Source organism: Cebus imitator, unplaced genomic scaffold (genome assembly GCF_001604975.1).
Source record: "Cebus imitator isolate Cc_AM_T3 unplaced genomic scaffold, Cebus_imitator-1.0 Scaffold253, whole genome shotgun sequence".
Taxonomy (NCBI): domain Eukaryota; kingdom Metazoa; phylum Chordata; class Mammalia; order Primates; family Cebidae; genus Cebus; species Cebus imitator.
Window position 1 is genome coordinate 1,554,894 of NW_016107568.1, and position 13,956 is coordinate 1,568,849.

General features: G+C 38.3%; 2 protein-coding genes and 1 long non-coding RNA gene across 7 annotated transcripts in view; 1 reads left to right on the forward strand and 2 right to left on the reverse strand.

Moving 5' to 3' along the window:
- Positions 1 to 12,121, reverse strand: part of LOC108282873 (protein FAM111A-like) — a 34,632-nt gene extending 22,511 nt beyond the window's left edge. The window contains exon 1 of the mRNA XM_017498897.2: positions 11,881 to 12,121. The gene's annotated coding sequence lies outside the window, so the exon portion shown is untranslated. The remainder of the gene's footprint in view (positions 1 to 11,880) is intronic.
- Positions 24 to 13,956, reverse strand: part of LOC108282871 (protein FAM111A-like) — a 19,184-nt gene continuing 5,251 nt past the window's right edge. For 3 of the 5 annotated variants that reach the window (XM_017498895.2, XM_037728001.1, XM_037728000.1), the window contains exons 2-4: positions 11,743 to 11,772; positions 8,785 to 8,902; positions 24 to 2,232 (exon numbers count right to left, since the gene is read on the reverse strand). In XM_017498895.2, coding sequence (XP_017354384.1) covers positions 478 to 2,232; positions 8,785 to 8,865 — 1,836 coding nt within the window. In that variant the 5' untranslated portion in view covers positions 8,866 to 8,902; positions 11,743 to 11,772 and the 3' untranslated portion in view covers positions 24 to 477. Of the gene's footprint in view, positions 2,233 to 5,048; positions 5,590 to 7,050; positions 7,063 to 8,784; positions 8,903 to 11,742; positions 11,773 to 13,956 lie in introns of those variants that run through there. The other 2 variants (XM_037728002.1, XM_017498896.2) reach the window with 2 other exon arrangements.
- LOC119467011 overlaps positions 12,456 to 13,956 on the forward strand; it is an 18,469-nt gene continuing 16,968 nt past the window's right edge. The window contains exon 1 of the long non-coding RNA XR_005195526.1: positions 12,456 to 13,235. This is a non-coding gene — a long non-coding RNA (uncharacterized LOC119467011). The remainder of the gene's footprint in view (positions 13,236 to 13,956) is intronic.

A 13,956-nucleotide genomic window follows, 5' to 3' on the forward strand; every position in this document is an offset into this window, starting at 1 on the left:
TTGTATTTTTAGTAGAGACGGGGTTTCACCATGTTGACCAGGATGGTCTCGATCTCTTGACCTCGTGATCCACCCGCCTCGGCCTCCCAAAGTGCTGGGATTACAGGCGTGGGCCACCGCGCCCGGCCGAGATGAATAAGTTTTGATTCCTGCCCTGTAGCTAATGAATTTAGATTAAAATATTACAGATGAAAAAAAAAGTGACTATATGTTTTTTTATATTAAAAAAACGATTATTTTTTTAATCTTCTTATTCTTCACATTGCTTGACTTTAAAATAGGGCAAGTTATGGTCCATCTCATAGTTTTGTTAAGACTAATTTCTTCATGTGCTTAGAAAAATGCCTGGCAGATAGGAAATGGTCAATAGTATTATTATTGATAAAACTGACCATTTTGGAATTTAGAAAACCATAATTAATGCCTATGAAATAACAACTCTATAAGCTATTCCCTTAAATCTAATAGACTGAATTCTCATAAGTCCTCAGCACTCATCATTTCTACATCCCGATAACTTACAAATACTTCTTCATACCATGGTTGATATCTTAGCTTCATATCATAGAGGATGGATTCCACAGTAGAGCCAAACTCAATGATACTGCGAATCTCATTTTGGTACTCATAAGCAAAGCCAGCAGCATGCATGGCCACCAATGAACCTTTTGAATCAAACACTGGGGAGCCAGAAGCCCCAAAGAAAAACTCAGTGTCATAGGTAATCACATAAGGGTTGGGAACTATTTTCTGGAAACTTCTTTGAGTGTACATATGAACATACTCTGGACTTTCTACTTCTTTAGCCTGAATACGTTCCTGACATTTCTCTGCTCGCTTATCCTGAGGAATCACAACACAAGCATCAGTTTGCTTTTTTTCTCCATTTGGATGGCCAATAATATGTATCAACCCACTAAGTGGCACAGGAGCAATTCCATTGTATAGTTCCATAGGTACCTGTTGTCCATTTTCCTTCAGTTTCAGGACAACATAGTCAAGCTCTTCATTATATATCTCATACCAAGTTTCGACGGAAAAGCAGTTCATTTCCTTTTCTTGTGGCTCTTCATAATGAAATGTCACCCTTACACATTGACCAATTATGTCTGCCCACTTACTTGGCTCTATTCCTTTTCCCACAATGAGATTTATTACATGCTGACAAGTTAAAATGAACAGTCCTTTAAAAGCAAAGCAGGTGGCACAACCTGCAGTTGCACCGTCCCAGAATAAGTGCCCAACTGAGTCACTGAGATGTGCAAGAATTTTCAGTACTTTAGCAGAGTAAGAGTTTTTTGTTACTTTCCCAAAGTTTGTTCTATGCAATTTAAATAATGTTTTCCCATTTTTTCCTTTCATTTTTTTGTTGAAGTTTTCCCTGATTTTTTCACTTTCTCTTTTCAAACTGGGGTACTGAGACATGGTTTGTTCTCTCAACACACAGGCGTTTCTTTTCTCTGACTCAGGATTCTGAGGACCTGCTTCACTGGGGCCCATTCTTTTCTCAACCTCAACCTGGAAGACTTTGTCTTCTAATTGATCCACTAGGTGGGTGTTTTCTAAAATGGAGTCATGGTTTTCAATGAGTTTCCAATCATCATTCTCCAGAAAGGAACGAAATCTGCCATCCTTGCACAGAGCATCCTTGATGGTTTCTCCTTTGAAAGCATAGACACAGAGTTTGCAACCCTTTTTGTGAAGCTTCCCACATTTAACAATTTTTCTTTTATACTTCCCAATTCCAATTGCATGAATGTAGAATTTGACACATTCAGTCGATGCCTTGCCACACCGGCTACGTACTTGGTTATTTTCCTTCTGCTTACTTTTACTTTTGTAAAAGGTAACGACCACATGGCATTTTTCAGGAAAACAAGTGAGGGGCATTCCAAGGTTTATGTACTCTTCGATTCCTTCTGCTCCATGCACAAGGATTTCTTGGCCTTGGTGTGTTTCTATCTCTTTTCTGACAGCCTGCAGAGTCTTGAGAGCTATATATAAGCTATTATTCTCACTGGGTGGGAGCACATATTTCACATTTTGGTTTTTCCTGTGGTTTACATCCAGGGTAACATGTATTATCTGATTTTGGGGCATGGTCTGGTCTTCTGGATTTTTCTTAGGTGAATGGAATCTTTGAGCATGGGTATTAGTTATTTCACTTGGGCTGCCTCCAGACACCATCCTCATTTGAGAAGTACTGGGATTAATCTTTTGCTTTTTAGAGACCTAAAAATAAATGTTAGATACTTTAAAACTCTGACTGCAACCATAGTCTTTTTTTTCTCTTTTCAGGTATGCAATTCACGAAATTCCTATGAGAAACTCAGAACCAATCTAAGAGGGCCAGTGAATAGAATTAAATCAGTGTTTGACTTGGGACCCAAAATGAAAGCTGAGCTTCCTATAACATCTGTCAGATAAACTCTTGATACTACTATACTATTTTTCTATAAAATATGAGGGAAGAAACAATTTTTTCCGAGGTGCATCAAAAACAGAGGTTCTTAAATGTCCACTAGTGACTGGGCATGGTGGCTCATGCCTGCAATCCCAGCACTTTTGGAGGCTGAGGCACGTGGATCACCTGAGGGTCAGGAGTTCAAGAGCAGTCTAACCAACATGGTGAAACCCTATCTCTACTAAAAATACAAAAATTAGCTGGCTGTGGTTGTACATGCCTGTAATCCCAGCTACTCGGGAGGCTAAGGCTGGAGAATCACTTGAACCTGGGAGGTAGAGGTTGCAGTGAGCCGAGATCGCCCCATTGCACTCCAGGATGGGCAACAAAAGCAAAACTCCAACTCAAAAAAAAAAAAAAGTCCACTAGTATTCAAAATAGTGTTATTTCAGGTCTTCTTTTATATCTTCAGCTACGTAATTTTCATATTTTCTGAGGACAATGATGAATTACAGCCAAAAATTTGTTCTTGAAATACTGAATTCGGCAATAAGCTGTAATAATTTATTATAAGAATTACATATAAAACAAAATCATGATTATTTAACTAATCATTTGGTTATAATATAGTTATTTGTAGTAATAAATACTTTTATTCACCCAGCATATATCATGAAAACTCAAATTATTTTCTCTAGGACATCAACTAATCCCAAAATTTTATAAAATAAAGAGGAACAAAGATGACTGTTCTGTCCTTTTGATGGAGAAACTAAGGCACAGGAAGTTTTTTTGTAGGCGTCTTTTCTAGGGCCACATAATAACCAATAAATATAGTGAGTATCAAAATTACAATTTCTAGTGCAATTATTTTTTTCCATTGGACTAGTGTATATATTCTTTTTTGTAAACTTTGTATTTATGATTGCCATTTTTGTAGGGCATTATTGTAAGAAACGGGTGGCGTTGAGGAGAGGAATTAAATAAAGAGGACTAATCAAATAGTAGAAACTTGAAGAAAAATTAGAGTATCTGTTTCCTATGTCTAAAAGACACATTTTCCCCAAGTCATATTCATCATGGCATGGGTACCAGCAGATGTAGGTTCATATGCCAGCCATGCCCCTTACGACTAATGGGAATAGCAATGCCAGAAATACTGTAAAGATTAAGTGTAGCATCATTGTATGACAATACCTAGCACAATGACTAACAAATAATATATTTACATTTGTTATCTTTCTTTATACCAATACTCCAGATCAAAAATAAATGAATAAATGGAACTTAAGGTAATACAGGTTTACCCTGGGCATACATATAAACTCTCATAGAGCATCCCTTCAGCCTAATGCTATCAGAAACATCTTTGTCATGTACCCTATTGGAATACTATAATAAACTTCCTATTTATTAAAATGATTCTTGGGCAGATGTAGACCCTTCTGAAAGGGGAAGAGGAATAGAATATAGTAATTAGCTCTGTGATGGAGTAGGGCAGAGAAAAACATAACCAAGTTTGCCTTAGACTTTCTAGATACTTGGATATTCTAGTTTTCCAGAATCAGGACAAGAGAAAACAAGTTGAGAAATTGATAAGCTTCACACTCAAATGCTTACTATTCCTCTACCTTTTTTCTTGATAAATTCAAGGAGCATTTTAGACACAGGGAAAGATACAATGGTTTGATATGATAACAGAGCCCAATTAGTAGAAAAAGGCCCAACTACATGTCATTAAACTTAACCCCAAGTCTCACTTCATTCCTGCCTCAAGCAACGACTCACTTTCCCTGTCTCCTCCAATAAACAAATTGAAGATGTGTCAGAATCCTTCCTAACTGCCTAACAAGGCTATGGTAAGAGCAAATACATAAAACATTGTTTTATAAACTGTATTCAAATGTAGGTTATAATAACGATTGAATAGATCAGCCATATTCAATTTGGAATGATGTATGTTTTCATGCTATGAAATAGTATTAATTTTGGTTTATTACATAGTTTACTGTAACATATTGTATTGAATTTTTTGGTTGTTTTTCAAGGAATATTACAATAGTTTTTTATTAAAGACTGCTTTGATATAGCCAAGATACGCATTACAACTCCCTTCTCCATGCTACCCCCAAAATAGAAAAGATAAAATCAGTAAAAAATGATTTTAACTTATTTAATATTCCCAACACACAAGGTAATTTCTTGGCAAGAAGAACTATAAAATCCAATGTCAAGGATAGCTAAGTCTAATATTGGTAAACAGTCAGGCTTCAGTATCCGTGGGTTCTGTATCTATGGGTTCAACCAACCGCAGATGGAATATATTCAGGGATATTTTTAATTGAAAAGTTTCAGGAAATTTGCCTGAACTGAGCATGTATATAGACTTTTTCTGGTCATTATTTCCTAAGCAACACAGTATATCAACATTTTACTTAGCAATTACCTTGTATTAGGTAATATAAATAATCTAAAGATGATTTAAAGTATACGGGAGCATATGATACGTTATGTCAATAATATGCCATGTTATATAAAGGACTTAAGCATTCATGGATTTTGGTATCCAAGGGATGTCTTGTAACAAATTCCACATAGGTACCAAGAGATGACTATATTACACAAGTAGAATTTATACACATACCGGAGAAAAATAGTGCTCGATTTTCACATTCCTTTTTTCATTGACCGAGTTATTCTGTGACCTCTGCTTCTTACAGCTCATGATGGCTGGAAGATGAATGGATAGTTCAGCTGAAACACTAACTTCAAACTTTCAAGTTATAGTAGTATCTTCAAAGCTGTCATTAATTGTACAGAGGAAAAGATTAGCTGATGTCCTATGTCCCACCTTTCCCCTTGAGCTCCAGCTTTGCTCTACCTGGAGATGTTATCTTTGCAAACATAGTTTATTCACCAACTATAATCACCCCAACAATAAAAGCTCTCTTTTCCAGAGCACTGTGTGTCAGGTACTTTATGAAAATTATAATAAACACTTTATGAAACTTATCTCTAGTTGCAAGTTCTCATAGATACCAGGAAAATTGGGTATATCTACACTTTGCTGACAGAAAGTATATCTCAGAGAAGGTAGACAAACTGCCAAAGGCAGAGCTACGTGGCAGAGATGGAATTCAATGGAGGTATAAATACCTTATAGAATAATTTTCAATTGGAAATTTCAAAAAGGTNTCTGAAAAATATGAGAGAGGGGGCCAGGCGAGGTAGGTCATGCCTATAATCCCAGCATTTTGGGAGGCAGAGGCGGGTGGGTTACAAGGTCAAGAGATCAAGACCATCCTGGTTAACATGGTGAAACCTGTCTCTACTAAAAATACAAAAAATTAGCTGGGCATGGTCATGGCCTGTAGTCCCAGCTACTTGGGAGGCTGAGGCAGCAGAATTGCTTGAACCCAGGAGGTGGAGGTTGCGGTGAGCCAAGATCGCCGTTGCACTCCAGCCTGGGTAAGGAGCGAAACTCCGTCTCAAAAAAAAAAAAAAAAAAATATGAGAGAAGAAACAAGTTTTTCCCAGGTGCATCAAAACCACAAATTCTTAAAAGTCCACTAGTGGCCGGACATGGTAGCTCATGCCTGCAATCCCAGCACTTTGGGAGGCTGAGGCGTGTGGATCATCTGAGGTCAGGAGTTCAAGATCAGCCTGACCAACATAGTGAAACCCTGTCTCTATTAAAAATACAAAAATTAGCGGGGTGTGGTGGCACGTGCCTGTAATCCCAGCTACTGAGGCTGAGGCTGGAGCTGGAGAATCACTTGAACCTGAGAGGTGGAGGTTGCAGTGGGCCGAGATCACGCCATTGCACTCCAGCCTGGGCAACAAAAGCAAAACTCCATCTCAAAAAAAGAACGAAGTCCACTAGTATCTGAAATAGTGTTAATTCAGGTCTTGTTTATTATCTTCAGCTATATAATTTTTATATTTTCTGAGGACAATGATGAAATACAGCCAAAAGTTTGTTCTTGAAATACTGACTTCAGCAATAAGCTACCACAATTTATTATAGGCAATACATATTAAACAAAATCATCATTATTTAACTAATCATTTGGTTAAAATATACTTATTTGTAATAATAAATACATTTATTCACCCAGCATATATCATGCAAACCTCAAATTATTTCTCTATTACATCAATTAATCCCAAAATTTTATAAAATAAAGAGGAACAAACATGACGGTTCTGTCCCTTTGACGGAAAAACTAAGATACAGAAAGTTTTTCTTATAGGTGTCTTTTCTAGGACTACATAATAATCAATAAATAAAGTATCAAAATTGCAATTTCTAGTGCAATTATTTTTTCCATTGGATTAAAGTATATATTCTTTTTTGTAAACTTTGTATTTATGATTGTCATTTTTGCAGGGCATTATCACAAGAAACGGTAGAGATGGTGAGAGGAATTAAATAAAGAGGATCAATCAAATAGAAGAAACACGATGAAAAATTGGAGTGTCTGTTTCCTATGTCTAAAAGACACATTTTTCCCAAGTCATATTCATCATGGCATGGGTACCAGCAGTTATGGGTTCATATGCCAGCCATGCCCCTTACTACCAACGGGAATAACAATGCCAGAAATATTGTAAAGATTAAGTGTGGCATTATTGTATGACAATACCTAGCACAGTGACTAGCACATAATACATTAACATTTGTTTTCTTTCTTTATACTAATATTCCAGATCAAAAATAAATGAATAAATAGAACTTAAGGTAATACAGATTTACTCTGGGCATACATGTAAACTCTCACAGCATCCCTTCAGCCTAATGCTGTCAGAAACATTTTTGTCATGCACTCCATTGGAGTACTGTAATAAACTTCCTATGAATTTAAATGATTCTTGGGCAAATATAGATCGTTCTGAAAGGGGAAGAGGAATAGGATATAGTAATTAGCTCTGTCATGGAGTAGGGCAGAGAAAAACATAACTAAGTTTGCCTTAGACTTTCTAAATACTTGGATATTCTAGTTTTCCAGAATCAGGACAAAAGGAAACAAGTGGAGAAATTGTAAGCTTCACACTCAAATGTTTACCATTCCTCTGTCTTTTTTCTTGATAAATTCAAGGAGCATTTTAGACTCAGGGAAAGATACAATGGTTTGATATGATAACAGAGCCTAATCCAGTAGAAAAAGGCCCAACTACATGGCATTAAACTTAACTCCAAGTCTCACTTCATTCCTGCCTCAAGCAACGACTCACTTTCCCTCTCTCCTCCAATAAACAAATTGAAGATTTGTCAGAATTCTTCCTAAGTGCCTTAACAAGGTTATGGTAAGAACAAATACATAAAACATTGTTTTATAAACTGTATTCAAATGTAGGTTATAATTACGACTGAATAGATCAGCCATGTTTGGAATGGTATATGTTTTCATGCTATGAAATAGTATTAATTTTGGTTTACTACATAGTTTACTGTAACATATTATATTGAATTTTTTTGTTGTTGTTCAAGGAATAATAGTTTTTTATTAAAAACTGTTTGGGCTGGGTGCCGTGGCTCACGCCTATAATCCCAGCATTTTAGGAGGCCAAGGCAGGCAGATCATCTGAGGTCAGGAGTTTGGGACCGACCTGACCAACATGGTGAAAACCCATCTCTACTAAAAATACAAAACATTACCCAGGTGTGGTGGTGCATGCCTATAATCCCAGCTACTCTGTAGGCTGCGGCAGGAGAATTGCTTGAACCTGGGGGGCGGAGGTTATGGTGAGCCAAGATTGTGCCATTGCCCTCCAGCCTGGGCAACAAGAGCAAAATTCCGTCTCAAAAAAAAAAAAAAAAAAAAAAAAAAAGACTGCTTTGATATAGCTAAGATTTGTATTACAAATCATTTTCCCATGCTACCCCCAAAATAGAAAGGATAAAATGAGTAAGAATGATTTTATCTTATTTAATATTCCCAACACACAAGGTAATTTCTTGGCAAGGGTAACTATAAATCCTAATGCCAAGGATAGCAGGTAATATTGGTAAACGGTCAGGCTTCAGTACCCATGGGTTCTGTATCTATGGGTTCTACCAACCACAGATTGAAAATATTTGGGGAAAAAAAGTTAGTGTGCCTGAACTAAACATGTATAGACTTTTTCTTGCCATCATTCAATAAGCAATATAGTATACCAACATTTAAATAGCATTTACCTTTCATTAGGTAAAATAAGTAATCTAGAGATAATTTAAAGTACACAGTAGCATGTGATACATTATATGGCAATACTATGCCATGTTATATAAAGGACTTGAGGCTTCATGGATTTTGGTATCCAATGAGTTCCTGGATCAAATCCCACATGGATACAAAGAGATGACTGTATTATATAAGTAGAATTTACAGACATACCGGAAAAAGATAGTGCTCAATTTTCATATTACGTTTTTCATTGACTGAGTCTTCCCTTGATCTCTTCTTCTTATAGGTCATGATGGCCGGAAGATGAATGGATAGTTCAGCTGAAACACTAATTTCAAATTTTCAAGTTATAGTAGTATCTTCAAAGCTGTCATTAATTGTACAGAGGAAAAGATAAGCTGATGTCCTATGTCCCACCTTTCCCCTTGAGCTCCAGCCTTGCTCTCCCTGGAGATGTTACCTTAGCAAATAGATAGTTTATTCACCAACTATAATCACCCCAACAATAAAAGCTCTCTTTTCCAGAACACTGCATGTCAGGCACTTTATGAAAATGATACTAAACACTTTATGAAATTTATCTCCAGTTGTAAATTCTTATAGATGCCAGACAAATTAGGTATATCTACACTTTGCTGATGGGGAAAGTATAGCTTAGAGGTGGATGAGCTGCCCAAGGCCAGAGCTATATGGCAGAGATGGAATTCAAATGCAGGTGTAAATACCTTACAGAATAATTTTCAGTTGGAAATTTCAAAAAGGTGTTCTAGTTACATTGAGGTTAAAATCTGGTCTCCGTTTAAGATGAAGATGGCCAGGGAAGCTAAAATTACAGGGAAGTGGTGAGGAAAGAGCTGATGAAAGAAATTTGGAATGAGATTTTAAAAAGAAATCTGGAAAGTTTGCCCAGGATGATATTCAGAAACGTTAGTTGCTGCTTTAGGTTTTTTTGTTTAAAGAGGTATTTTCCTTCTATCTTTCCTCTGATGTCTCCCTAAAAGAGGATAAACAAACTTTAAATAAAATAGTGACATCTTCAATAGTAATAAATACCATTGGAAAGATAAATACCATTGACAACAGCAGCCATGTCTGTCCTTAGTACCTCAATGTCTAAAACAATGGCTGGCACATGTTAGGCCCTTGAAAAAGATAACTTTCTAAAGATACATTCAATAACCAAACGGAGTAGGCATATGGTGCACTTCACCCTGTTCTAAGTGCTTTTCATCAACTATCTCATGTAATTCTTATAACTCTATGAGATAGGTATTATACATCCATTTAACTGGTAAAAAGTTTGAACACCCAGGGAGCTTAAACTTTACTCAATGTCATAAAACTGAGATAATATACTTTCCAGATTTTTTATTATGAGGAATTTATTATAGAAAAAAAGAGAGTGGTATAATGAACCTCCACATACCTATCACATAGAGTTAATAATTGTTCATTTTTTGTCAACATATAACAGTGAAACAGTAAAAGAACTAACATAACTATATTTTTGTTCAAGGGCTCTTTACCTATTTATTTATGGAAGCTAGGTTAATTTTAGAGCAGTGAGATAACATGCATAAAACAGCAGTCATGTAGTTTTAAAAACTAACCCTGGGATTAAAGGGAAAGTATGTAAACAACTATGCATCGTTAAAGATTTATAGGAGTGTTGTGACCTGGAGAATAAATATAATCTTTAGGTAACTTCCGTTTGAAAAGAAATACAGGGGCTAGAACATAAGTTAAACAACAACACATAGAAGCAGCCCAGGAAATCGACATTCTGTAGAGACAATTTACTGTTCTCTTCAACAAATCAAAGCTTGGGCCCACTGGAACATCAGGGGACAAAGACACTCCCGACCTTCTTTGACCCGTGATGGTGCTCAGACGTCTGCAGTCAACGGTCACCTCTTGATTGTAACTTCCTTCTCTTTCTTGTGCCTTTCAAATAAAGGGCCTGAATCTTGTACTCACTTAAGAGGGTACTTTGGGATGCTAGTTTACCATATTCTCAGTTTGCTGGCTTGCTCTCTGAAGAAACCTGCTTCTTGTCCCACAAACTATCATCTTTCATGTTTGGCTTTGAGGTGTGAGTTGCTGAATGTGGCTTTGGCTACCCTTACACCATCCTTTTATTTTACTAGATTATTTATGTTACAGCTAGAGACATCGTGACATTTAAACTCTAGTGGTCACTTCCTATCTTTAAAAATTAAGTACTTTTTCTTATATAATCACAATACTGGTTTTTTCACACTAAGATTCAACTGAGATACTCAGTTTCCTTTATATGTCTTATAAGGCTCTTTTATTCTAGAAAAAACATTGATTTGTTGAAGAGAACAGAATAATTGTCTCTATAGAACTTTTGACCTTCTGGGTTACTTCCTCATGTTGTTGTTGAATTTATGTTCTAGCCCATGTATTTCTTGTGAAATGGAAGTTAACTAAAGGCCATGTTTACTCGCATAACTGTTCCACTATAGAGCAAGAGTCCTGGCTTTCTAGTTTACTGTCAATGAACGATTAAGGAAATTCATTTAGTCTTTCTGGGCCTCAGTTTCTTGTCTGTAAAAAGAAGCAATGATTCCAAATGAGATAGGGAATCTGGAAGTGCCAAAACAATGTTAAAACTTTTGAGACCGTCTGAGTTCAAATATCAGGTAGCCACTTACTAGCTGCATGACGTTGGAATTAGCTATTCTTCCTTCATTTTCCTCACCCTAAGATGGGAATGAACCTTGTTATGAAGATTAGAAATATAACGTGGGCTAGGCACGATGGTTTATGCCCATAATCCCAGAACTCTGGGAGGCCAAGACTGGTGGATCATTTGAGGTCAGGAGTTTGAGACCAGCTTGGCCAACTTGGTGAAAAACTGTCTCTACTAAGGATATAAAAATTAGTGGAGCATGGTGGGTCCCTGCAATCCCAGCTACTTGGGAGGCTGAAGCAGGAGAATGGCTTGAACCTGGGAGACAGAGGTTGCAGTGAGCCAGGATCACACCACTGCAATCCAGCCTGATCAACAGAGTGAGACTCCAGTTCTCTCTTTCCATACATATATAACATACCAGTGTTTTAAATGTATGTGATAGGTTGCCCAGTAAATAATCTAGCAAAATAAAAAGGTGATGTAAATGTTATCAATATCAATACACTTACCACAGGGATACTCTTGAAATAGCAGAGAACCTAGGAAAACAAAAATAGAAAGTATATAATTGCAGAACTGGGCTATGTTGCAAGATCCTTAAATGCAGAAACTTGTTGCCCAACTATTAGGAAAATCTGGGGATTCACTGTGTCTGTTAATGATGTCTCATCTTAAAGTTTGAGAGAGGATCCTGGTGCTTTAGGGGTGATTAATATACACAGACTAAAAAAGGAACATCAAACGGGCAGAAGGAAATATGAATTTTGCATGTACTTGAGCAATCACGGTGGAAATGGGCAAGAGGTTAAGAAACCACTCCAATATCTTCCCTCTCCCTACATTGTTTTCAGAATCCAGGATGAGTCAGGCCACGTCAAAATATACAGCGCCATACTGATGTGTAATGGAGAGGCTTATTACCCAGCTTCCTTTCCCAGGAAAGGCATATTGATTAGGGCCCTGGAAAGGGAATGTGACCCTTACGGAGAGCCTATAAACAGCTACATGAGGGGCATCTCTCTGTGGTTGAGATAAGGATGTAAAAGTCTTTCTTCTCCCACTGCTCCAGGCCTGCATGGAGGCCCCTCCTTTTGTGGTTTTTGTGGTCAGGCTGTTTGTCCTGTGTGAGATCCTGTTCTGCCTGTAGCTGTGAGCCCAATATGTTTTTGCTGATAATCATGAGTTTATGTTTAACCTATATTCTTGCTACGGTGTATGATTTCTATGCTGACACACAGAAAGTTATCTTTACACCGTTCTGCTTTTACAATACCACATTGTGATTTTTGTGCACCAGTTTTTGCAAATGTATTCTTTCTGTATAATTATCACTGAAACTTTGCTTAACCTCGCTCTCCCACCCCTATTGAAGGAGCACAATAAAAAAACTGAGGTTTTCAAGGGAATGTCAGACATCCATGGAGCAGCATTATGTGGTGTCTCCCCTGGGCCCAGCTTTAAGGAAAACATTTTCCTTGTCTCTCTTTCTTTTTCACTGACCACTCTATCATTTTGAGAGATCTTAAACCCACATTGATGTATTGGGAGCTGGTCTCTCCAATAATTAGGGTCACAGCAAGGCAAGCCCATAGAGCCCCTCCCGTTCTCCCTTGCTAAGCTGAGCTTCTAACAAATCCAGCCTCCAGCCTTGTAAACAGGAACCTAGGTTCCAGGATGTGGTTGCACCGGGCTCTTGAACTCAGGATGTTGACCCAGTTAAGCAGAATGTCAGCCCCTGAGAACCAAGATGCAGTTTTTCTTAGAATAGCACCCAGCTACTTGCAAACTCTCTATATAACCCCCACAGTCTTTAAGCCAGGCTGCTGCCTTCACTGCCTGCAACTAACAAAATTTTGGTGCTGAAACCCAGGATGGGAGTAGGTGCTGGCCACTCTCCTTTCTTCCATGTCTAGCCCCCCCAGTCTGAACCTCTTTCTAGACCCAAGAATCTCAGACTCCCCCATTGCTGGCAACCTCATCCACCATCAGAGCCTCAGCTAGGGTAAGTAAGAGAGACTCTTGCCGTTTACCCTGAACCCTTGACTGTCTCTGCTTTCCCGAAAGACCCAGCGCCGGGCCAAGGGCTTCTTCCGGCTTCCAGGCCTCCGGTTACTCCTTTTCAGGGATGCCTGACATGTGGCTACCTCCTCTATTCCAGACAAAGCCCGCAGGACAGAGGATGCCCTCTCTCGCCGTCCTTGTCATAGGCAGTCTCTTCTTCCTCTACCTCCCTCCTCCATTCGCTATTGGAGCCTCTTAGTCTACCTCTCCCAAAGGTGTCTCCTGTTAATCTTAATGCTCTCAGCCTCCTTTTGGAAGTCCATCCTAAGAGGCTTATCTTTTACTACAATACCGTTCGGCCTCAATACAAATTAAACAATGGCTCCCAACATCCCCAGAATGGCACTTTTAATTTCAATATACTTAGAAACTTAAACAACGTTTGCCATCGCAATGGGAAATAGTCTAAAATTCCTTTTGTTCAGGCTTTCTCTACTCTCCGCAGCCATCCTTCCCTCTGCCAGTCCTGTTTCCAAATCCTGATTGATTTGCAAATTCTCCTTGCCAGCCCCAAACCCAACTCACCCCATCCCCCACCCCATGGCCCCAGCCAACAACTCGTCTCCTACCACATTCCACAGCCCCAGCCACTGACTCCTCTCCTGCCACACTCCACAGCCCCAGCCAGTGACTCCTCTCCTGCCACACTCCACAGCCCCAGC